Below are 21978 nucleotides of genomic sequence, written 5' to 3' on the forward strand. Positions count from 1 at the left end.
TTTTTTTTTGGGACAGAGTTTCACTCTTGTTGCCCAGGCTGGAATGCAACGGCACGATTTCGATTCACTGCAACCTCAGCCTCCCAGGTTCAAGCAATTCTCCTATAACAGCCTCCAGAATAGCTGGGATTACAGATGTGCGCCACTAGGCCCGGCTAGTATTTTGTATTTTTAGTAGAGATGGGGTTTCACCATGTTAGTCAGGCTGGTTTTGAACTCCTGACCTCAGGTGATCTACCCGCCTCGGCCTTCCAAAGTGCTGAGATTACAGGTGTGAGCCACCATGCCCAGCCTTAACCATGTTTTTTAAAAAATTTATTTATTTATTTATTTATTTATTTATTCATTCATTCATTCATTCGAGACAGGGTCTTGCTAGGGTACCCAGGCTAGACTCAAACTCCTGGGCTCAAGTGATCCTCCTGCCTCAGTCTCCCAAGTAGCTGGAACTATATGTGTGAGCCAAAGTACCTGGCCATTAGCAATCTCTATACCCAAAAGCATAATTTTACTTTTCTGAAACAAAACCAACAGTAAGTAAACTCACCTAACATCGAATTATGGTGGCATATACTACATCATCAAAATTCAAGTTCTCATTATAAAATTAATTGTAGAATGTGGCTAAGTTTTTTCTTCAAAAAGAATATCTAATGAATGGCAGGCTTAAGGTTTTTATAGCTGAGGTAAGAAGATAAAAATCACAGGGCATAGTGGCATGTACATGTCATCCCAGCTACTTGGAAAGCTGAGATGGAAGGATTGCTTGAGCCCAAGAGTTTAAGACCAACCTGGGCAACATAGTGAGACTCCTGACCTCAGGTGATCCACCTGCCTAGCCCCCCAAAATGCCGGGACTATAGGCACGAGGCACGGTGCCATGCAAGATCCACAATTCTAACCACTTGCTTATTTGATAAGTTCTGTTGCTGTTCCAAAAGCTAATGGCAAAACAAACATGTAAGAAGGATACAGCGTATGTATCATCAGGATCTTGGCTTAGCACATTTTTTTTTTTTTTTGAGACAGGGTCTGACTCTGCCACCCAGGCTGGAGTGCAGTGGTACAATCTCGGCTGACTGCAACTTCTGCTCCGCGGACTCAAGCGATCCTCCCATCTCAGCCTCCAGAGTAGCTGGACTACAGCCATGTACCACCACGTCTGGTTAATTTTTTTGTATTTTTTGTAGACAGGGTCTTACCATGTTGCCTAGGAGGTTGGTCTTGAACTCCTAGCTCAAAGCAATCTGCCTGCCTTGGCCTCCCAAAGTGCTGGGATTATAGGCGTGAGCCACTGTGCCCAGCCAACTTAGCACAATTTACTTTGTCTCTAAATGCCTAACATTTTGAGAAGTGGGGAATGGAGAATTTCTATCATGATATTTCCACATGGTGGCACCCAAAGCAGTAGAGGATACACTGCAGCTAGAATATCATGAAAGTCTCCATGCTGCGCAGGATGATAGGCAAGAACCTCAGCAGGAGGGAAGGCCACTGGCCATGGCAAGCACATCATGTTTCCTACTGGAGGAGCTAGACTGACAATTAGCAGAAAACCCATTCTGTCATAAATAAATATTATGTGTTTTGATGGTAATATGCTACTAAAAATCAACAGAAAAAAAGAGAAAACAGATGATTACTTTTCTATTTGGAGTTAATTTTGATCTCTGAGCTTCAAACTTCTGTGGACTCTGAGAATGGTTAGATTAATATACATTCTTATACATTAAACAAAAGTTACCAGAGAATTTATTTATGTGAAGAAAAAAAAGTCACAGGAAAATAAATAAAATTTAAAACTCCTAAAATCTTTTGTGTAAGAATTTAAATAAGGAGTACCCCAAAATGCTCTTGTTTTCATTTTTACTAAAATATGTGATACATTTTCAAGAAAAGTGAAGATGAATGTGTGCTATGAAAGGGATGTTAACTTGGAATTGAGATATAAGCAAGCTTGAAAACACATTCCAAAGACAGGATCTAGTTATTTCTTAGATGGATTTAATAATGCTTATTTTAAAACACACATAAAATAGGTAATGGTGCATGCTACAAAATAAATTAAAATGTCAGGTTTATCTGAATATAGAAACTTTATACTACTATCTGCAGAAATAAAGGGAGCCTATTTATAAGTAAAATTCAATCACCACAACAACTATTGATATCTTCTACTTACAGATGTTAATATACTCAATTATATGGAAAGAACAACATGCTTTCAGGATTAATATGTTAAACATCTCAGGCAGAAGAACATGCAAATAAATGTAGCACACATACATGTTCACAAGATGCACTAAACTTTATTAAATCATTCATTAGTGGAACTAACACTAATTTGAGTTCTTCAATCATCAAAAAGGTGCAAGGAAGAAAACCATCAACTTTCTTGTTTAAAAATGCAGAAGTTAATAGTTTTCCCAAGCTCAACATAATGCTTAAACGGGGTGGTGCCTTTTCTTTGGTTTTCATTTTACTTACAAGTATTGCATTCATTCCTGATGCAATGCCATAGCTCAAACCTGAGAGGCGTGCTGCATATGTATACTCTTTTAAATCATCCTTCAATAACCTGATAAACAGGTATGTCATGTTGCAATGAAGAGGATCAGCATAAATGTAGCGACTAACAAAAAGAAAAACAAAAGAAATGCTTTGATACCTCAAGCAGTGGCATGGTAATGAAGAAACATGACCGAAGAGTATGGATATGCAGCCTCATGATCTGGATTTCTAGGGAAATAGTATATGACAACCTTAGGTTTTACAAAAGAAGGAAGACTTCATTTTCCTTTGCCAAAGACCAAGATTTTAAATACAGAATGGGTAAGATCTAAACCTAAATCAGGGTCCAATTTTGTTTGAGTAGAAAAATATGACATTCTGATGAAAGACATTAAAAAAAAAAAAAGAAATCAAGGAAAATTTGCATAATATGAATGGTATGTAGTTGAACACTTAGAATAAGAGCTAACTTAAAAATTAAATGAGAAAATATGATTAGCCATAAAGATTAAAAAAAAGAAATTAAACTCATACCCTCAATCAAAAAATGCTTCCATCAAATCAATATAAAAAATGTTGATGAGTGGAAGGCTCTAAGGCGTGGGTACTTACATACATCCCATAGATGGTATTTTGGAGATCATAGCTCAAGCCTGCTAGCTCTGCTGCATATGCATACTCGTTGAGTGAATCTTTGAGGAGCTCAAGGTACAAATAGGCCATGTTACAGTGCAAGGGGTCCACATAAGCAAATGGGCTGGAAGAAAATGTTGACAGTAAAATAGCTGATTTTATTACTTCTCAATGTGATATGGCCTTTTGAGAAGGATCAAGATATTGAACACCGGTTAATATGATTTCCTGAGGATATGGTTGAATTCTTGAGGTTATTTCTTCTTATGAGGAAAAAAACAAGATGTCTGAAAAAGAAGCCTGAAACGTATGTGTATGTGTGTGTGTGTGCGCGCGCGTGCGCACGCACTGCTGGTGGCGAAGAAGGAGAAGGAACTGCCTACCCCAGATGGTGTGGCAGAACTGACAAGTTAGAAATGCAGGGTATGTGAGGAGTGGGAACGGGCCAAAATGCATGGCTATGCTTAGGCTAACGGGAGAAGCACAGCCGACAGAACAGATACAGCATTTGCATGTCTTCCTTCTCTCTCCAATCAAGTCACACCCTTGGTGGACAGGAGTAAAAGACTGGGAAATGTGTCTGTGGTAATTACATGAACTTAGAAAAATTGAGACCTGTGAAAATGTTAGCTTATCCCTGAGTTTTCCCCAAAACAGTAAAGCTAGAGAACTGTCAGTAAAATAATTGATAATTTCTATCATATAGCAGCAGCCAAAACTAGGGAAAAAAACTAAAATAGAAAAATAGTTAAATGAGAAAGAACAAAGAAGAAAGAATTATAGAGTACAAGAACTAAACAACCACAGCGATCAACTAAACTTCATTTCCCAGATAAGAAACATAATTTTCTTCAGGTCCCCTGAGTTCGTGGCAGCAGAGCTAGGATTCAAATGCAAGTTAAACGACCTGCTCCTCTGACTATACAACCTTGCTTACCTTTTATCAGAAGAAAGTAAAAGTTTCACTCATTCAACAAATATGTATTATATGCTTACTACAGTGCCAGGCTCTTTTCTAGGCACTGAAGATAAAGAGTGAACAAATCAGGCAAAGTCCCTGACCTCAGAGCTGATAATCTAGCTAGAGGGGACAAATAATAATAAATTTAAATTTGACATTTTAGTTGGTGACAGTGTTATGGGGTAAAATTAAGAAGGGTAAGGGGAATAACAAATGATGGGGTGATGGCAGCAGGGAAGAAAGACTACTGCTTTACATAAGAATGGCCAGTCAAGGCCACTCTTATCACGTGACATCTGGACCCAGACTTGAAGAAGGCGAGTGAGTGAGCCCTGGGGATATCTAATGGGTGGAGTGGAGAACTTCCCAGGCTGAAGAAATAAATAGCTAGTGCTAAAGGCCTGAGGCAGATGCCTGCTTGGCTTGTTTGGCAGCAAATTAAAAGTTTCACTCTATTTGTATCACAGTAAATATAACTAATGTACTGAAAACAAAACCAACATTTTGTTTTTTAATGTTGAGTCAAGGTCTCACTGTGTTGTCCAGGCTGGTCTTGAACTCCTAGGTTCAAGTGATCTTCCTGCCTTGGCTTCCCAAAATGTTAGGATTACAGGTGTGAGCTATTGCACCCAGCCAAAATCCAACAATTTTATCAAAGCTGATAAAAAAGCAAAAATAGGGATAAAATGTGTAGTCACTTAGAGAATTAAAATCAAAGACAAAGTTCTACAGCTATCCAAATATTCTCCAACTGGAAAATTTGAATAAATGGTCTGCCATAAAATTTTTTAAAGTATGATACATGATGACAGATTTCCTTCTTTGGGCAAATAGCAGCTCAAAAACTTAAGGCACAATTCACAAAAACAAAATCATCAAAACAAAAGAGAGGCTACGACAGAGGTCGGCCCCACAGGCAACTATGCACCATTCTCAGATGGAAATGAAAAGCCAGAAAGTTTGGGGTTTCAAAGCACTACGGCTCAGGCTTAGAAAATAATTCCAAGGAGTGTCCTAAAATGCTATATCCAGCCTGGCAAGGTGGCATGCGCCTGTAGTCCCAGCTACTCAGGAGGCTGAGATGGGAGGATCACTTGAGCCCAAGAGTTTGAGGCTGCAGTAACTGCACTCCAGCCCTGGGTGACAGAGTAAGACTCTGTCTCCTAAAAAAAAGAACAAAAACAGCTGTATCCACAGCAGCTGTGCTGGTGAAGTGGAGAAGATACTAAACTAACTTTTAAAAGATAATAGGATTCAACAGGGATACCTAAATTCTGGTTCATGTGTTAATTTAAAAAATATATTATTTTGTAACCAGATACTATATGCTTAAATATGGATCACAGGGTTTTAAAAACCATAGGTAACTACACATAATATAATCTTATTTCTGAAAAGATGAAAAGGATATAGACACACACATGAAAATTTCAATTAAAATGTACAAGAAACAGAACAGTGGTTACCTCTAGGAAGACAGACCAGAGGATGGGATTTGTGTGGGAGGTAGACATTTTCAATTCTAGGAAATGTGCTAGGCAGTTTAGAGAACACAAAAATGTAAAATGGTCTCTCAAAGGGTATTCTAAAGAAATTCATCATCACAAAGGCCAAATGGGAAAATGGTGACAAGCTGCTTACAGTGTTAAAAATCTCACTCTCAAATATCAAAAAATAAAAAGCAGCTTTGTAATGCCCTTTACCAATAATAAGCCACAACCTGACAGCCCATGTTTGGTGTAAACAATAAAAAAATCTCTGCACAGTTCTAGATAATCTGTAACTCTCATGCTATAAAACCACAATATTTATAATCACTATAATCTCAATATATTTGTTGATGGAAAATCAGATTCTTTTCCCTTTTTCCAAAGCATTTAAACCATATCTACCTTTAATTTCATGTCAAGCCAACTGAATAAAATTAATGAAAAGATGATTATCATATTGAACATTACTGAACAAATAAACCATGACAGGCTTATCTTACAAACCACTGAATTTTAGAAATATAAAATTATAAAAAGTATAAACTCACAAAGTAAAATCTGAATTGGGTGATTAACACACAAATAAGTAAAGGAAGACAGAAACGAATTGAAAATGCACTGAGAAATTACTGCAATAGCATTACTCATAAATTTTACTAAACATCTTCTCCCTTTTTATTAGTAATTTTTAAGTAATCAAGCCAGAAATAGAGGAAGCTCCAGACAAAAGACGAAACAAGACTCAGGATAATTTAGTAACTAGTACCTCTTCTTCTAGACAAGTTCCAGGAATACAAAACCAAAGCAATAAAAACACCCCAAATTATTTATTCTTTCTTCAGTGAGTCTTCTGGGTAAATCTACGGCCTCCTCAGAATCCAAAACCCTGAAGGCTAAGAAGGTCGTCCTAACAATAGCTAACATAAATCATTTCAGCTAAAGGGTATACTCTGACTTAGTATATGGAAGAGTCAGTACATTTTTAATGGAAAAAAAAAAAGAGTTAACAACATTGGTTTTTAAAATACCTCTTAACAGCAACAGCCTCTCCTTTTTTTTTTTTTTTCTTTTTTTTTTTCCTGAGGCAGAGTCTCACTCTGTCACTCAGGCTGGAGTGCAGTGGTGCAAACTCGGCTGACTGCAACCTCCACCGCCTGGGTTCACACCATTCTCCTGCCTCAGCCTCCCGAGTAGCTGGGACTACAGGTGTCTGCCACCATGCCCGGCTAATTTTTTGTATTTTTAGTAGAGACGGGGTTTCACCGTGTTAGTCAGGATGGTCTTGATCTCCTGACCTCATGATCCGCCTGCCTTGGCCTCCCAAAGTGCTGGGATTACAGGAGTGAGCCACTGTGCCTGGCCAGCCTCTCCTTTTCTTTATATTTATTTATTTATTTATTTATTTCAGCCTCTTCTTTTCTAGGTGAAATAACTCTAATTCCTTTTATTTCTAGACATGGATGTTTAAGAAGAACAGACAACTTTTGGAAATGTAATTTTTGATTTTTATAAGAAGCTTTATAAGCTAGACTCATCTTACATACCTGAAAAATTCAAAGTTGAGACAAGCCTTCGGCAAAAAAAACTTATCATCTTGTTTGAACCAGAGTTTGCTCATAGCTGTATCCTGTGATGGAGAAACAGTTTGGTTAGGGAAATAGAGGTGCATTCAGCAAAAATGTTCAATCAAATCACTCTTCAAGAGGAGGAGGACAGAGGCAATAGTTAGAGTTTTGTTCTGGAGCTGCTGTCCCATGGCCCTGAAACATACTCAGAGTCAGGAGGTAGAAAGCTGGAGACAAAGACTGCAGACTCCTGTAGCAGAGTGAAATCTGCCTTCTATTTCCCCTGTATTAGGGAGATGGGGGTACAGAGAAGGAAAAGACAGATCAGAGAAGCCAATACCAACTGTCCTGTCTTCATCTTTCCAGACACTGGGAGGCAGGCAGAGGCAGAAGTCCCTTGCAAGCGAATGGCAGCCAGCTTCCAGGGTGGCCCGCCTGCTGACATTCACAGTCTTGGGTGGTCCCCTCCCACACTAGACCAGGTTGGTCTGCCTTACTAACAAAATATGACAGAATTAATGGTATACCTCTGAGACTGCATTTATAAAAGACACCGCGGCTTGCATCCTGATCACTCACTTTCCCTCTTGGATCATTCACTTTGGGGGAACCCTGCTGCCATGTCAAGCAACTCTACAGAGAGGTCCATGCGGTGAAAAATTAAGGCTGGCCAACAATCACATAACTGAACTTGGAAGAGAATCCTCCAGCCCTAGTTGAACCTTCAGATGACTGAAGCCTTGGCCAACAGCTTGACTATAACCTCACAACGGGCCCTGAGCCAGAACTACCCAACTAAGTCACTGCTGGATTCCTGGCCCTCCTCAGAAACTGTATATGAGGACTGGGCGTGGTGGCTTCACTCCTGTAATTCCAACACTTTGGGATGCTGAGGTGGGCAGATCATGAGGTCAGGAGTTCGAGACCATCCTGGCCAACATGGTGAAACCCCACCTCTACTAATAATACAAAAATGAGCAGGGTGTGGTGGCTCGTGCCTGTAGTCCCAGCTATTTGGGAGGCTGAGGCAGGAGAATTGCTTGAACTGGGACTTGGGAGGCAGAGGTTGCAGTGAGCCAAGATGGTGCCACTGCACTCCAGCCTGGGTGACAGAGCGAGACACCGTCTCAAAAAACAAAACAAAACAAAACAAAAAAAAGAAACTGTGTGTGAGATAGGGTACAGTGGCTCACACCTGTAATCCCAGCACTTTGGGAGGCCAAGGCAGGCAGATCACTTGAGGCCAGGAGTTTGAGACCAGCCTGGCCAACTAGCAAAACCCTGTCTCTACTAAAAATACAAAAATTAGTTGGGCATGGTGGCACATGCCTGTCCCAGTTACGAAGTAATCCCAGTTACTTCGGAGGTTAAGGCACGAGAATTGCTTGAACCTGGGAAGCGGAGGTTGCAGTGAGCTGAGACTGAACTACTGCACTCCAGCCTGGGCAATGGAGAGAGACTCTGTCTCAAAACAAAAACAAAAACAAAATTGTGTGAGAGACCAGGAATGATGGTTCATGCCTGTGATCCCAGAAATTTGGAAGGCTGAGGCAGGAGGATCGCTTGAGCCTAGGAGTTTGAGATCGGCCTGGGCAACATAGTGAGATCTCACCTCTACAGATATATTGAACGATTAATTAGCTGGGCATGGTGGTGTGTGCCTGTAGTCCTAGGAACACAAGAGGCTGAGGTTGGTGGATCACTTTAGCCCAGGAGGCTGAGGTTACAGTGAGCCATGACTGCACCACTTCACCACAGCCTGGGCAATGGAATGCGAGTCTTAAAAAAAAAGAAAAAAACTGTGTGAGATAATAAATGGTGCGTGGCTTTTTTTTGTTTTGTTTTGTTTTGTTTTTGAGAAGTGTTTCGCTCTTACCTAGGTTGGAGTGCAATGGCGCAATCTCGGCTCACCACAATCTCCGCCTCCTGAGTTCAAGCGATTCTTCTGCCTCAGCCTCCTGAGTAGCTGGGATAACAGGCGTGCACCACCACAACTGGCTAATTTTTTTTTAGTAGAGACGGGGTTTCACCATTTTGGTCAGGCTGGTCTTGAACTCCTGACCTCGTGATCCGCCCACCTCGGCCTCCCAAAGTGCTGGGATTACAGGCACAAGCCACCGCACGTGGCCTAACTTAAATGTTATGGTTTTAAGCTGCTAAGTTTTGGAATAATTTAATACGCAACCATGGATAACCAACACGGCCAAGGATGAACAAATAAGCTATTTATCTTGCCTCTCCACTTCACTCATGCTATACTAAGAATGGCTTTAGTCACTTGAAAGTACCTTGAAACTCTGGGAAGAGATATAAATGGTTTAATGTTCTTGTTAGTTTGCTCTGGGAAGGCCTATTTAAAACAAAGAGCAAAAGTCAGATATGGTAGCTAACACCTACAATTCCAGCTACTTGAGAGGCCGAAGGAGGAGGATCACTTGAGGCCAGGAGTTCCAGACCAGCCCAGGCAACATAGCAAGATCCCATCTCTACAAAAAATTAAAAACAAACTAGCTGGGTGTGGTGTGCGTCTGTAGTCCAGCTACTTAGGAGGCTGAGGCCAGAAGATGGTTTGAACCCAGGAGTTTCAGACTGCAGTGAGCTATGATCCCACCACTGCACTCCAGCCTGGGCAACAGAGAGATCCTGTCTCCAAAAATAAATAAACAGATAAATAAAAACAATACATAAAAAACAGGAGGGGTAAATGAACTTTCTCTTTGCATAAGCTAATACAAAACTCTTTAAAATGTCATTTTTAAAGAAAAATGGGCTAGGCGCAGTGGCTCATGCCTATAATCCCAGTAGTTTGGGAGGCCGAGGCAGGTTGATCACCTGAGGTCAGGAGTTCGAGGCCAGCCTGGCTAACATGGTGAAACCCCATCTCTACTAAAAATACAAAAGATTAGCTGGACGTGGTGGCGGATGCCTGTAATCCCAGCTACTCGGGAGGCTTGAACTTGGGAGGCGGAAGTTACAGTGAGCCAAGATTATGCCATTACACTCCAGCCTGGGCAACAAGAACAAGACTATGTCTCAAAAAAAAAAAGAAAAAACAAGAAAAGAAAAGAAAAAAAAAGAAAATGGTTGCCTCATTAATAATCTAGTTGCTTAAGACAAATTTTCATGTTCCTAAACACTGATTGTTATCTCACTGAACTCATCTAAATTCTTCCAAATGTCAGGTCATTTGAAGAAGATAAAAAGAAAGATGTGTGTGTGTGCCTATAGTCATCAGTTTACAAACAGTTTAGAAGGGAGAAGAAATACGTTTAGAAGGGAGAATGTGCTGTAATAATTTGATACAATTTTTTTACATACTTTACTCAAGCTCTGAAACAATGGCATGAAAAGGACAGTCTGAAAAAGAGGGGGAAGGAACCCTACTTCTCAATAGCACTTCGCACTAGTTTATTATTCCATTAATTTAATATAGTCACTATGTCATAATGAATGTTTTTAAGGGCAGGAAATCCAACAGCTCCCCCTGGACCTGCTCTCTTTCCGGCTTTAGAGATCCTTTCTTATCTTTAATGTCCACGACGCAGCACAAACTTACTTCCTTATTGGGTCTTCAGCAGACATGGAAAAGAGGCACAGACCTTTCCACAGACTTGTGGTTACAGCTCAGACTTACTTTTTTCTCCTATAAAGAAAGCGATTCCCTAGATTCTGCATTGTTTAGTTTTGTTTGCTTGCTTTAATATTTTCAACCTTCTAATATTTCTTGTAGTTATTCTTTCTGCAGCTTTTTTGTCATCTATCAGTATGTGAGCCCCCCCAAATCAACGTAGTACCAAATGTAAGAAATCATTTCTCTAGTCCCCCATGTATTAGGTCTGTCCCCCAATTTAAAATCACTGATTCAAACACATTACCTTAATAAGAGCAGGGTATGGTGTCGCCTCTTTTTCTAATGGTAAAATCTCAAAATTCGTAGGAATAAATTCATTCTTTGTAGGAAGTTTAAATTTCCCATTCAGGTCAGCATTTTGCCATTTCTGGATGAGTAATGAAACACACAAATGCAGTAAGAGCCTGATTTAAGACTTTAAAATAGTATCTCTGCTCAATATATGGGCAAGTATTAAGTGCACAAATGTCACACAGCATTGTTTTCCATCATATATAAAGGAGGTACTACCAAATCTACTGATGGGTTTTCATGAAACTTGAGTCGGTCTTTCTAGTACTAGCAAAGATTTTTGTGCTCATATATCTATCCTTCCTCTCCACATCTCCAAAATGACCAGCTGAGGAACAATCTGAGACTATGGAACACAGAAAAGCTGACTGGTCCATATGCAGATCATGTTTATTCTAGCTCTTTAAATAATGGAGAATAATCTGCCCAGGAATATATTCCCACAACTGCTAGACAATAGGTCATTTATATAAGAGCCATAGTTTCAGCTATACAAAGTTATATCCATGTATGACCTGAAAGCCAGGCTAAAGGGGTGTCTTTCACTTCAGTACTTCTCTCTTTTTTTTCTTCTGGAGACAGAGTCTTGTTCTGTTGCCCAGGTTGGAGTGCAGTGGCATGATCTCAACTCACTGCAACCTCCGCCTCGTGTGTTCAAGCGATTCTCATGACTCAGCCTCTCAAGTAGCTGGGACTACAGGTGTGTGCCACCGCACCCGACTAATTTTTGTATTTTTAGTAGAGATGAGGTTTTACCATGTTGGCCAGGCTGGTCTTGAACTCCTGGCCTCAACTGATCCACCCACTTCAGCCTCCCAAAGTGCTGGGATTACAGGTGTAAGCCATCATGTCCGGCATCACTTCAGTACTTCTTTTTTACTTTTACAGACAGAATTTCACTCTGTTGCCCAGGCTGGAATGCAGTGGCGTGATCTTCACTCACTGCATCCTCCAACTCCCTGGGATTACAGGTGTGCACCACCACACCCAGCTAATTTCTATATTTTATTAGAGACGGGGTTTCACTGTATTGCCCAGGCTGGTCTCAAACTCCTGATTTCAATCTGCCCACCTCAGCCTCCTAAAGTGCTAGGATTACAGACATGACCCACCGTGCTCGGCCTTCAGTACTTCTTAAGAACTGGCCCACACCTCTCCCAGATGATCATGTAAACTTTTAAGTGAACCAGTAGTTCAAGCACAAGGTTAAGAACAAAGTTGAGGCCAGTTGAGGCCAGGCGCAGTGGTTCACGCCTGTAATCCCAGCACTTTGGGAAGCCAAGATGTGTGGATCACGAGGTCAGGAGTTTGAGACCAGTCTGGCCAACATAGTGAAACCTCATCTCTATTAAAAATACAAAAAATCAGCCAGGTGTGGTGGTATGCACCTATAATCCCAGCTACTCAGGAGGCTGAGACAGGAGAATCACATGAACCTGGGAGGCAGAGGTTGCAATGAGCCAAGATCGCGCCATTGCACTCCAGCCTGGGCAACAGTGCGAGACTCTGTCTAAAAAACAAAAAAAAACACACAAAGTTGAGATTTAGGTTGGGATTCATACAACCTGTAGGCTAGATCTGTTCCCTGTCCTAGTTCCAAAACCTAAGTGGGAGAGATCACAGGCCACTGATTGTTGAACCTAATTTATAAGGCTTTTCAACATTAAAAAAAAAAAAAGCAACTGGCCAGGAGAAAAAAGCAACCAGCCTGGACAACAGAGCAATGTCCTGTCTATTAAAAAAACAACCACCACCACCAATTGTTAATAATTCTGATTTCTGGATTCAGTAATTTGATCTCTAGCTGGTGTGGCACAGCCTTGCAGATTTTTTTTTTGTTTTTTATTTTTGAGACGTGAGTCTCGCTCTGTCGCCCAGGCTTGGATGCGTGGCCGGATCTCAGCTCACTGCAAGCTCCGCCTCCCGGTTTTAGCCATTCTCCCGCCTCAGCCTCCCGAGTACTGGATGCTACAGGCCCCCGCCTCGTGCCCGCTAGTTTTTTTTGTATTTTTTAGTAGAGACGTGGTTTCAACCGTATTACCAGGATGGTCTCGATTCCTGACCCTCGTGATCCCGCCCGTCTCGCCTTCCCAAAGTGCTGGATTACAGGCTGAGCCACCGCGCCCGGCCTAGCCTTGCGATTTTAACGGTTCATCTTAGCTCCCTGTTTGTGTCTTTCCGCCTGGGCAAGTTGGGCCCATATTCCTAAAGTGTTCTTAGTTTCCAGAACAGCCTGAATAGTAGGGACTCAGGAAACACTTAATAAGTAATTCACTACTGACGTTCCCAAAGATGTGTTCTTAAAAAATTCCCAACCAGGCATGGTGGTCCAGCCTGTATCCTAGACTTGGAGGCTGAGCTGGAGGGATCACAAGGTCAAGAGATTGAACCCATCCTAGCCCAACATGGTAAAACCACCCTGTCTCTAACTAAAAATACAAAATTGAGTGGGCATGGTGGCATGCGCTATAGTCCCAGGTACGTTGGAGGCTGGAGGAGGACGAATCCGTTGAACCCGGCGAGGGGAGTTACAGTGACCGAGATATGCCTCTGTACTTCAGCCTGGTGACAGAGCAAGACTCCATCTCAAAAAAAAAAAAAAAAAAAAAAGCCCATTCAGGGCAGGTTTATTCTGGTCAGAGTCTGGTGAACACGGGGATTCTTTCTTGTTTTAGGACGATTTCAGACCCAGCACTAATTCATGGAAGATCAGTTTTCCTCACAGTTTAGAGAGATGGACATTTTCACACACTGGGGGGCTTCAACGATCTCCTTCTGTATCATGAATATGTCAGAGAGCTGTGAAGTATCAGTGATGATTTTCTTTCTTAAACTAATTACTTTTTTGTATGTCATTACACAGGTACATTTTTAAAATGTCCATTACTCGAGTTTAGCTAGAATCTAGTCAGTAAAGTTTTCTGGTCTTTTCCCAGGAATAATGGAGCCAATCTCAAAGGCACATAGCCAATGAGAATCAAAAGAGAAAGAAAGAAAAAGTACTAGATAAGTAGGTAACATTCACAAGCAAAATCCTGACTACTGATGAATGGGACAAAATATTGTCTTAACATACCTGTTCTGAAAATCATAATTCCCCTATGTTGACAAAAAGAACGGTGCTATAACATGAGGCATAAAACATAGCACCTCCTGAAGTGAACATGGTATGAATCCTAGAGCCTCCTCTCAGCCTGTGTTCACAGCAAGACTGTGAGCTCTTTGGTCTCTCATGCTTCCTACTTCCATCTCTTCTTGCTTTTCTGCTGCCTGTGCCCGTGTACCCTGTACTTCAGTTACCAAATTTTATGGCATGAGGCACAACCCTGGTGGTTTGATATACACATGAGAAAGTGGCTAGAGTATCATGTCTTCATGAAAAGGCTAAACTCCAGCTCCTTATCTACTTGTTGATTTCTCTTAGGATGGTACAGACAACACTAGATCATCAGTCTTCCACTCTCTGGGGTCTTAGTTGGTGGATCTAGGGAGCAATGTCCTTCTGATTCCTCACAGGCTTATTCATAGATGAGCTAACCCTACCTTGATGACTTCATCTGGTATAGCTTCTTGTTTGTACTGGGTTCCATACCACTCTTCTGTGCGATCAGTTTTTCCTTCAAAAGATTTAGAAACTATTGCAACCCTAGAGATAGAAAAAACAAACAAAAAAACCCTGTAAACTCACACTGTATATATAAATTTAAAGAACCCGATTCAGGACAATATAAATAATATCCAAGAACGTGCTGGGCCTCTTAAGACCCAGCAAATCCTGTTAGGCTTAGTCCAAACAAGCAATATAAGAATAGAGGTTTCTGATCATAGTCCCTGTTACCCTTTAGTTATAGTCCATTATTTTCAGTGTGAAAAAGTGCTCACAGGAGAGATTCCTCTAGGTTGCTACTGACTAAAATTTAAAAGAAGAGTAGCTAGGGGAAAAAAATATAACAAGGTCGGTTAAAAAACAGTCCTTAAAAAAAGCAAAGAAGTTGCGGATGTGGTGGCTCATGCCTGAAATCCCAGCACTTTATGAGGCTGAGGCAGGAAGATCGCTTGAGACCAGGAGTTCAAGAGCAACCTGGGCAAAATAGTGGGACCCGTCTCTACAAAAAATTTTAATAATTAACCAGGTGGGGGGTGGCAAGCACCTGTAGTCCCAACTACTTGGGAATCTGAGGTGGGAGGATTGCTTGAGCCCAAGTGTTTGAGGCTGCAGTAGGCTAGAATCACACCACTGCACCCTTGCCTGGGTGACAAATCAAAACCTTTTCTCTTAAAAAAAAAAAAAAAGGCAAAAAAGTACTCCTTCCTAGGAATATCTCAGGCGCAGAATTAACAGGAATGATCACAGGAATGACTAACGAAACCTGTTGGCTCATCCAGATATTTTAAAAACGTGACACACATACCCAAGAAACTTTTATTATTGCTTGCTACATTTGTGCTCTATGTTTTTTCCTGCCAGAGACTAGCATCAAATATATCTACTACAAATACACAGGCCTTCCTGCTACTAGGGGAGAAAGGGACAAGACCAAAAAATGTCTACCACTGTAACCTCTGCCTCCCGGGTTCAAGAATTCTCCTGTCTCAGCCTCCCAAGTAGCTGGGATTACAGGCGCCTGCCACCATGCCTGGTTAATTTTTTTTTTTTTTTTTGAGTCAGAGTTTTGCTCTTGCCACTCAGGCTGGAGTGCAATGGTGTGATCTTGGCTCACTGCAACCTCCGCCTCCCGGGTTCAAGCAATTTTCCGGCCTCAGCCTCCCAAGTAGCTGGGATTACAGGCACCTGCCACCATGCCCAGCTAATTTTTGTATTTTTAGTAGAGATGGGGTTTCACCATGTTGGCCAGGCTGGTCTTGAACTCCTGACCTCAGGTGATCCGCCTTCCTCGGCCTCCCAAAGTGCTGGGATTACAGGTGTGAGCCACCATGCCCAGCCTAAAAGCTTTTTTTGATGCGACAGTAGAAATAGCCCAGAAGAGAAGTCAGATGGAAAAAAGTGTTCAAGGACGGGCGCAGTGGCTCACGCCTGTAATCCCAGAATTTTCAGAGGCCGAGGCAGGCGGATCATGAGGTCAGGAGATCAAGACCAACCTGGCTAACATGGTGAAACCCTGTCTCTACTAAAAATACAAAAAATTAGTCAGGCGTGGTGGTGGGTGCCTGTATTCCCAGCTACTTGGGAGGCTGAGGCAGGAGAATGGTGTGAACCTGGGAGGCGGAGCTTGCAGGGAGCCAAGACTGCCTACTACACACCAGCCTGGGCGACAGAGCGAGACTGTCTCAAACAAAAAAAGAAAAGAAAAAAAAAGTGTTCAAGGAGGGAAGGCAGAGGTAAAATGATGTCAAAAGATAAGTGAACAAAAAATGACAAGACTAGAGGAGCAAAAGAAGTTCACAACCAGTGGAACTCTAAGCCATCCCTGTGGAGCACTATCAGGGACACTCTGCCTCTACTGCCTTTTAATCATCAAAGTTGGAATCATTACACCCCCACCAGTGGACTCAACCACAGGCTGGGACCAATCCTATTTTGAATCTTATGGGTCAAGGAATTCTAGCCAATTAGCTTGGGCAACTTGGTATAAAGTCACTCCTGCTATTGGTTCCACTTCTCCCTTAAGTCCCAATTCCCAATTCAAATAACTAGGTCCATATCTGTTCCTGCTTGTTCTCACCTATCCCCCTAGAGGTTTGATTCTAGCCTCTGAATGCTGGCCTCACAGCTGAAAGCCTAGTACTTGCAATCAAAACTCCCCTCTGATGATACTCATCCATTTTGAGAATCTCAATCTCTTTTCCAAATACCTGCCCCTTGTAGAACCTCCCCAACTTCAACGCTAGTAGTCTGACCTACCATCTATTTTTTATTCATTCTAGACAAAATACTCTACCTGGCTGACTGGACTTGGTCTTGTTATCTGGTTTTTAGTAGATATCCTAAAGCAAGCTGACTCACCTGTCAGTATGACTGACTAATCCTCCAGCTGTAGGTGTTTCTGATCTGGCCTATCTGCCACTAACCACTATCAGTTCTAGAAAACATGCTAAATAAGAAATATGTTCCACAGAAAGATACAGAGGAATCATACGGTTTGACACATCAAAGAGTTCTATTATTGCACCCAGAAGGAAGTGATTCATGTTGGTAGTTCGAGAATCCCTTTTGAGTTGTATGTGTAGAGTTCACAGAAATCATATAGCTGTATGAAGAGTGTATGGTATCTCTTCATATGTGTAAGGGCATTCAATACATGATAGAGCCTATGCAGACTCAGGCCTAGGATCTCGGGCTTCCACTTTTGTTGATTTCTCAGAGAATGAATGGATTGATTCTCAAGGAGACTTCTAAAAAACATATTAAGTAGAAGAATCTGGTAGATGGTCTTCTCATCTACTCTTCCATGAAATACTTGATTTCTTTTCTTTTTAAAGACAGGGTCTCACTCTGACACCCAGGCTGGAGTGGAGTGGACTTGCCCTCTGAAACAAGAAAACCTTAAACTCAGTTCTGAGAGAGAAAGTAAACAAGCTGCCAAGCCAGATGCTCTGGAGGATGACTATCTGACACAGAAAGCAGACACTGAAGGCTGTGTAGTAATGCTTAGGTTAAAAAAAGGAGGGGAAAAAGGCAGACCCATCAAGTACAGTCTTTAGGGATTTGGATAGCTATATACCAAAGTGAGGTGTACGGGTAACATGTGAAATGTTATTATAAGGAAATAGACAAGCACAGTTCCTCAGACTAGGCACAGATCAAATACCAGACTAACAAAAAGAGATACTTTCAGACCAACAGTTAGTATATCATTAAGGAATTCAAGATTGAAATATACAATGAAAGGGAATGTATGAGGTAATAAATAAAGACAGGGAAGAAAATAACAGTAGAGACAGAGTATACATACATCAAACCCATATAGACACCTATGAACCAGAGTGTGAAAGTACAGGGAAGAGCACTTGAATTAGGAGAAAAACAATAATTGAAGTACAGATACCTATGGTATACACAACCGCAGACAGTTGAGAAAAACTAGTACAAATATTGGAGTATTTTAGACCATCTGCTGAAAATCTAATTATACGAAAAATAGGGTTTCTTTTTTTTGAGATGGGGTCTTGTACAGTGGTGTGATCATACCTCACTGCAGCCTTGAACTCCTGGGCTCAGGTGATCCTCCTGCCTCAGTCTCTCGAGTAGCTGGGACTATAGGCATATACCACCATATCCAGCTAATTTTTATTTTTTTGGTAGAAACGAGGTCTCACCATGTTGCCCAGACTGGTCTCAAACTTCTGAGCTCAAACAATCCTCCCTCCTTGGCCTCCCAGAGTGCTAGGATTACAGGTGTGAGCCACCATGCCCAGCCCAGTTTTTTTTTTAAAGTGGCTAGAGTGTGGGGGAAGAAAAGGCTGCCAATATGGTAATGATGTGATCCTTAGAAATGAGTGAATAGGCCAGGCACGGTGGCTCAAGTCTGTAATCCCAACACTTTGGGAGGCCAAGGCTGGTGGGTCACTTGAGCCCAGGAGTTCAAGGCAAGCCTGGGCAATACAGTGAGACTCTGTCTCTATTTAAAGAAAAGAAAGAAATTTAAAATGAAACATGAGAAAACACAACCTTTTCATACTAAAACTTACAACAGCAAGAAAAGGAAGCAGTGGGCTAGAATGAATGCTGTTGACTTCAAGTATATTTAAAAATGTTTGGAGGGAACGCAGCTGTCAAAGCTGGATGGAACTCACCTGGAAACAAAAGGTCTCCTGACTACAGACATTAAAAGGCAATATGGTTCCCAAATAATAAATTCTCTTGAGATTTTTACAAAGGATCCCTGACAAAGAAAAGGGAAAAGATATCCAAATAATGAGAAGAGGCTTCATAGGTAATTGTGATTAATTCAAACAGAATTAGTGGAAAGGGCACAGACCTGGCAATAAGAAACTGGGATTCTGGCAGATACTGTGAATCACTTTCTTTGAAATCTTGCCAAAATTACAGATCTAAGTTAGGCACAAGCCATTTAGCCTCTCTAAGCCTCAGTTTCATTAATTTTTTATTTTTATTTATTTATTTTTTTTGAAATGGAGTCTCACTCTGTTGCCCAGGCTGGAGTGTAGTGGTGTGATCTTGGCTCACCACAACCTCCGCCTCCTGGGTTCAAGCATTCTCCTGCCTCAGCCTCCCGAGTAGCTGAGACTACAGGAACACACCACCATGCCTGGCTAATTTTTGTATTTTTAGCAGAGACAGGGTTTCACTATGTTGGCCAGGCTGGTCTCAAACTCCTGACCTCATGATCCGCCCACCTCGGCCTCCCAAAGTGCTGGGATTAGAGGCATGAGCCACTGCGCCCGGGCTTTTGTATTTTTAATAGAGACGGGGTTTTGCCATGTTGGCCAGGCTGGTCTTGAACTCCTGACCTCAGGTAACCCACCCACCTTGGCCTCCTAAAGTGCTGGGACTACAGGCGTGAGCCACCACACCCGGCCTAATTTTTAAATAGGGATTCAAATTAGATGAACTCTCTCCTTCCACTAGTAAAATTCTACACTATCATGATATCAAATTAGATTTTTAAAGGATACACAGAGAACACAGAAGGTTGAAAAAAAAATCTATTGATGAGAACTCAAAAATCATACTTAAATAGTGATGAGGCTCGTGAAAAACTGCTAAAAACCATTTTTTTAAGTGTGTGTGTGCGTTTTTTTTTTTTTTTTTTCTTGGGGGGGGGGGGAGACAGAGGGTCTCGCTCCTATCACCCCAGAAGTGGCATGATCTTGGCTCACTGCAACCTCCACCCCCTGGGTTCAAGCGATTTCCATGCCTCAGCCTTCTGAGTAGCTGGGATTACAGGTGCCTGCCACCATGCCCGACTAATTTTTGTATTTTTAGTAGAGATGGGGTTTCACCATGTTGGTCAGGCTGGTCTCAAACACCCAACCTCAGGTGATCCACCTGCCTCAGCCTCCCAAAGTGCTGGGATTACAGGCGTGAGCCACCACGCCTGGACTAAAGTGTTTAAAGTAAGAAAAAAGTCAAGAAAGATAAGGCTTAAAGTTGAGAAAATTCAGTCAACTTTTATTGAGTTCTTACCAGGTCAAATTCTGGGAAAGACAAAATACAGTTCCTATTTAGAAGAAACTCATAATTTAATAGGACACATGACCTACAGCAAAATGTAATCAGTTAATCTCATGTTAACAGATGGCAGGACTACTCCTCTCTTATTTACCTTGTCTTTGAAAGAAACATGGGTCTTTAAACTGTAAAGGTGGACCAAACACAGAAAAAAGGAGTTGAAGATAGGTGAATGAGCCACGTATGAAATCACCTCTCTAGCCAGGTGTGGTGGCTCACGCCTGTAATCTCAACAATTTGGGAGGCTGAGCCCGGTGGATCACTTGAGTTCAGGAGTTCAAGACCAGTCTGGCCAATATGGTAAAACCCTGTCTCCACTAAAAATACAAAAATTAGCTGGGTGTGGTAGTGGGTGCCTGTAATGCCAGCTACTCGGGAGGCTGAGGCAGGAGAATCCTTTGAATCCAGGAGGAAGAGGTTGCAGTGAGCCGAGATTGTGCCACTGCACTCCAGCCTGGGCAACACAGCAAGACTCTGTCTCAAAAAAAAAATAAAAATTAAAAAAGAGAAATCACATCTCCAAATACAGATGAGTCACAATTTCTAATGCTTATGCCACTACCAAATCCTAACAGAATCATTGTCCATCATCTTTTAGAAACGCTGGAGAACACGAGATGAGGCAGAAAACTGGAGATGGAGATGGGCAAATGCTGTAACTTTCAAAAAGAAAAAAGGAGTGAAGCCTGAACACCATAAGCCAGTAAATTAGGCATTGATCCCTGACAAAATTCTACAATTAACTGTCAGACTGTCAAACATTTAGACAAGAAGACCGTTGTTACCACTAGGACTTTCATGGATTAATTAAGAATAACTTCTCCCAAATAAATGGAATTATTTATGACTAAAGGAAGGCACATGACAAAGACTCTATAGCTGTTTTTGTAGATTTAATATGGTAAAACAGGCACCAAATGATAGGATCGGGGGAGGCGGGTGACAATGATCATGGAGTAATAACAGGTAAACACCTTTGAACAAGTCATCAAGTCTCAAAATTCAAAATAATTTTCTAACAATTAGGACTGGCAAAAATGAAACTGGCTACCTTAGTATTATGAGTTACCCATCCTTGGTAGAAGTTAAACTGAAGCTGGTAACTACTTAGCTGGGATACTACAGAACAGATACACAGTACCATACTGCACTATTTTACATAAGGGACCTGAGCACCTTGGATTTTGATATCCATGGGAGTCTTGGAACCAATCCCCTGCAGATATGGAGGGCCAAGTGTATACCTAACAGGAGTTGGATTAAATGGCCTCTAAGGTTCCTTTTATTCTTAAGAGTTTCCTGTTTATTTCCCTACCTGGTTGCAATGTTAAACTTGTCTCAGTGGGTATTAAAGAAGGTAATCTTACCCTTGAGCCACCCTAGTCTGGCCTGGCAGTTGGCAATATTATCCCAGGTTGTTTTGCACCATGTATCACTGACCTACTGCAGTTACAATTGTAACAGTCACAGAGACCAATCCTGTAGAGGAAAAGTGCTTTCTCTTTAAATATGAGAGTAAAAAGAGGTACCAAATTGCATAAGGTATCACATTTAGAAATATGCAATTTCAAAAGTAAAACATATGCTCCAGCAAATGCACTCCTACAAAATGTTGCTGGGTCAATTACTGGCTCTAGAGCAGCAAGAATTAGAATTTAAATCATGGTTTTTTCCTACAAAAAAAAAAGCACATCCTTATTATATGGTATAGCTTTTTTTTTTTTTTTTTTTTTTTTTTTAGA

At 41.4% G+C, this 21978-nt stretch overlaps 1 protein-coding gene across 4 annotated transcripts in view; it reads right to left on the bottom strand.

The window, feature by feature from the left end:
• The window catches only part of IDE (insulin degrading enzyme), a 113749-nt gene that overhangs the window by 23809 nt on the left and 67962 nt on the right, over nt 1-21978 (bottom strand). For 3 of the 4 annotated variants that reach the window (XM_017876746.1, XM_017876748.1, XM_017876747.1), the window contains exons 12-15: nt 14626-14728; nt 11036-11158; nt 7140-7222; nt 3124-3268 (exon numbers count right to left, since the gene is read on the bottom strand). In XM_017876746.1, coding sequence (XP_017732235.1) covers nt 3124-3268; nt 7140-7222; nt 11036-11158; nt 14626-14728 — 454 coding nt within the window. Of the gene's footprint in view, nt 1-2487; nt 2633-3123; nt 3269-7139; nt 7223-11035; nt 11159-14625; nt 14729-21978 lie in introns of all 4 variants that reach the window. The other variant, XM_017876749.1, reaches the window with a different exon arrangement.

Source organism: Rhinopithecus bieti, unplaced genomic scaffold, assembly GCF_001698545.2.
Source record: "Rhinopithecus bieti isolate Rb0 unplaced genomic scaffold, ASM169854v2 scaffold_9383, whole genome shotgun sequence".
Lineage (NCBI taxonomy): Eukaryota > Metazoa > Chordata > Mammalia > Primates > Cercopithecidae > Rhinopithecus > Rhinopithecus bieti.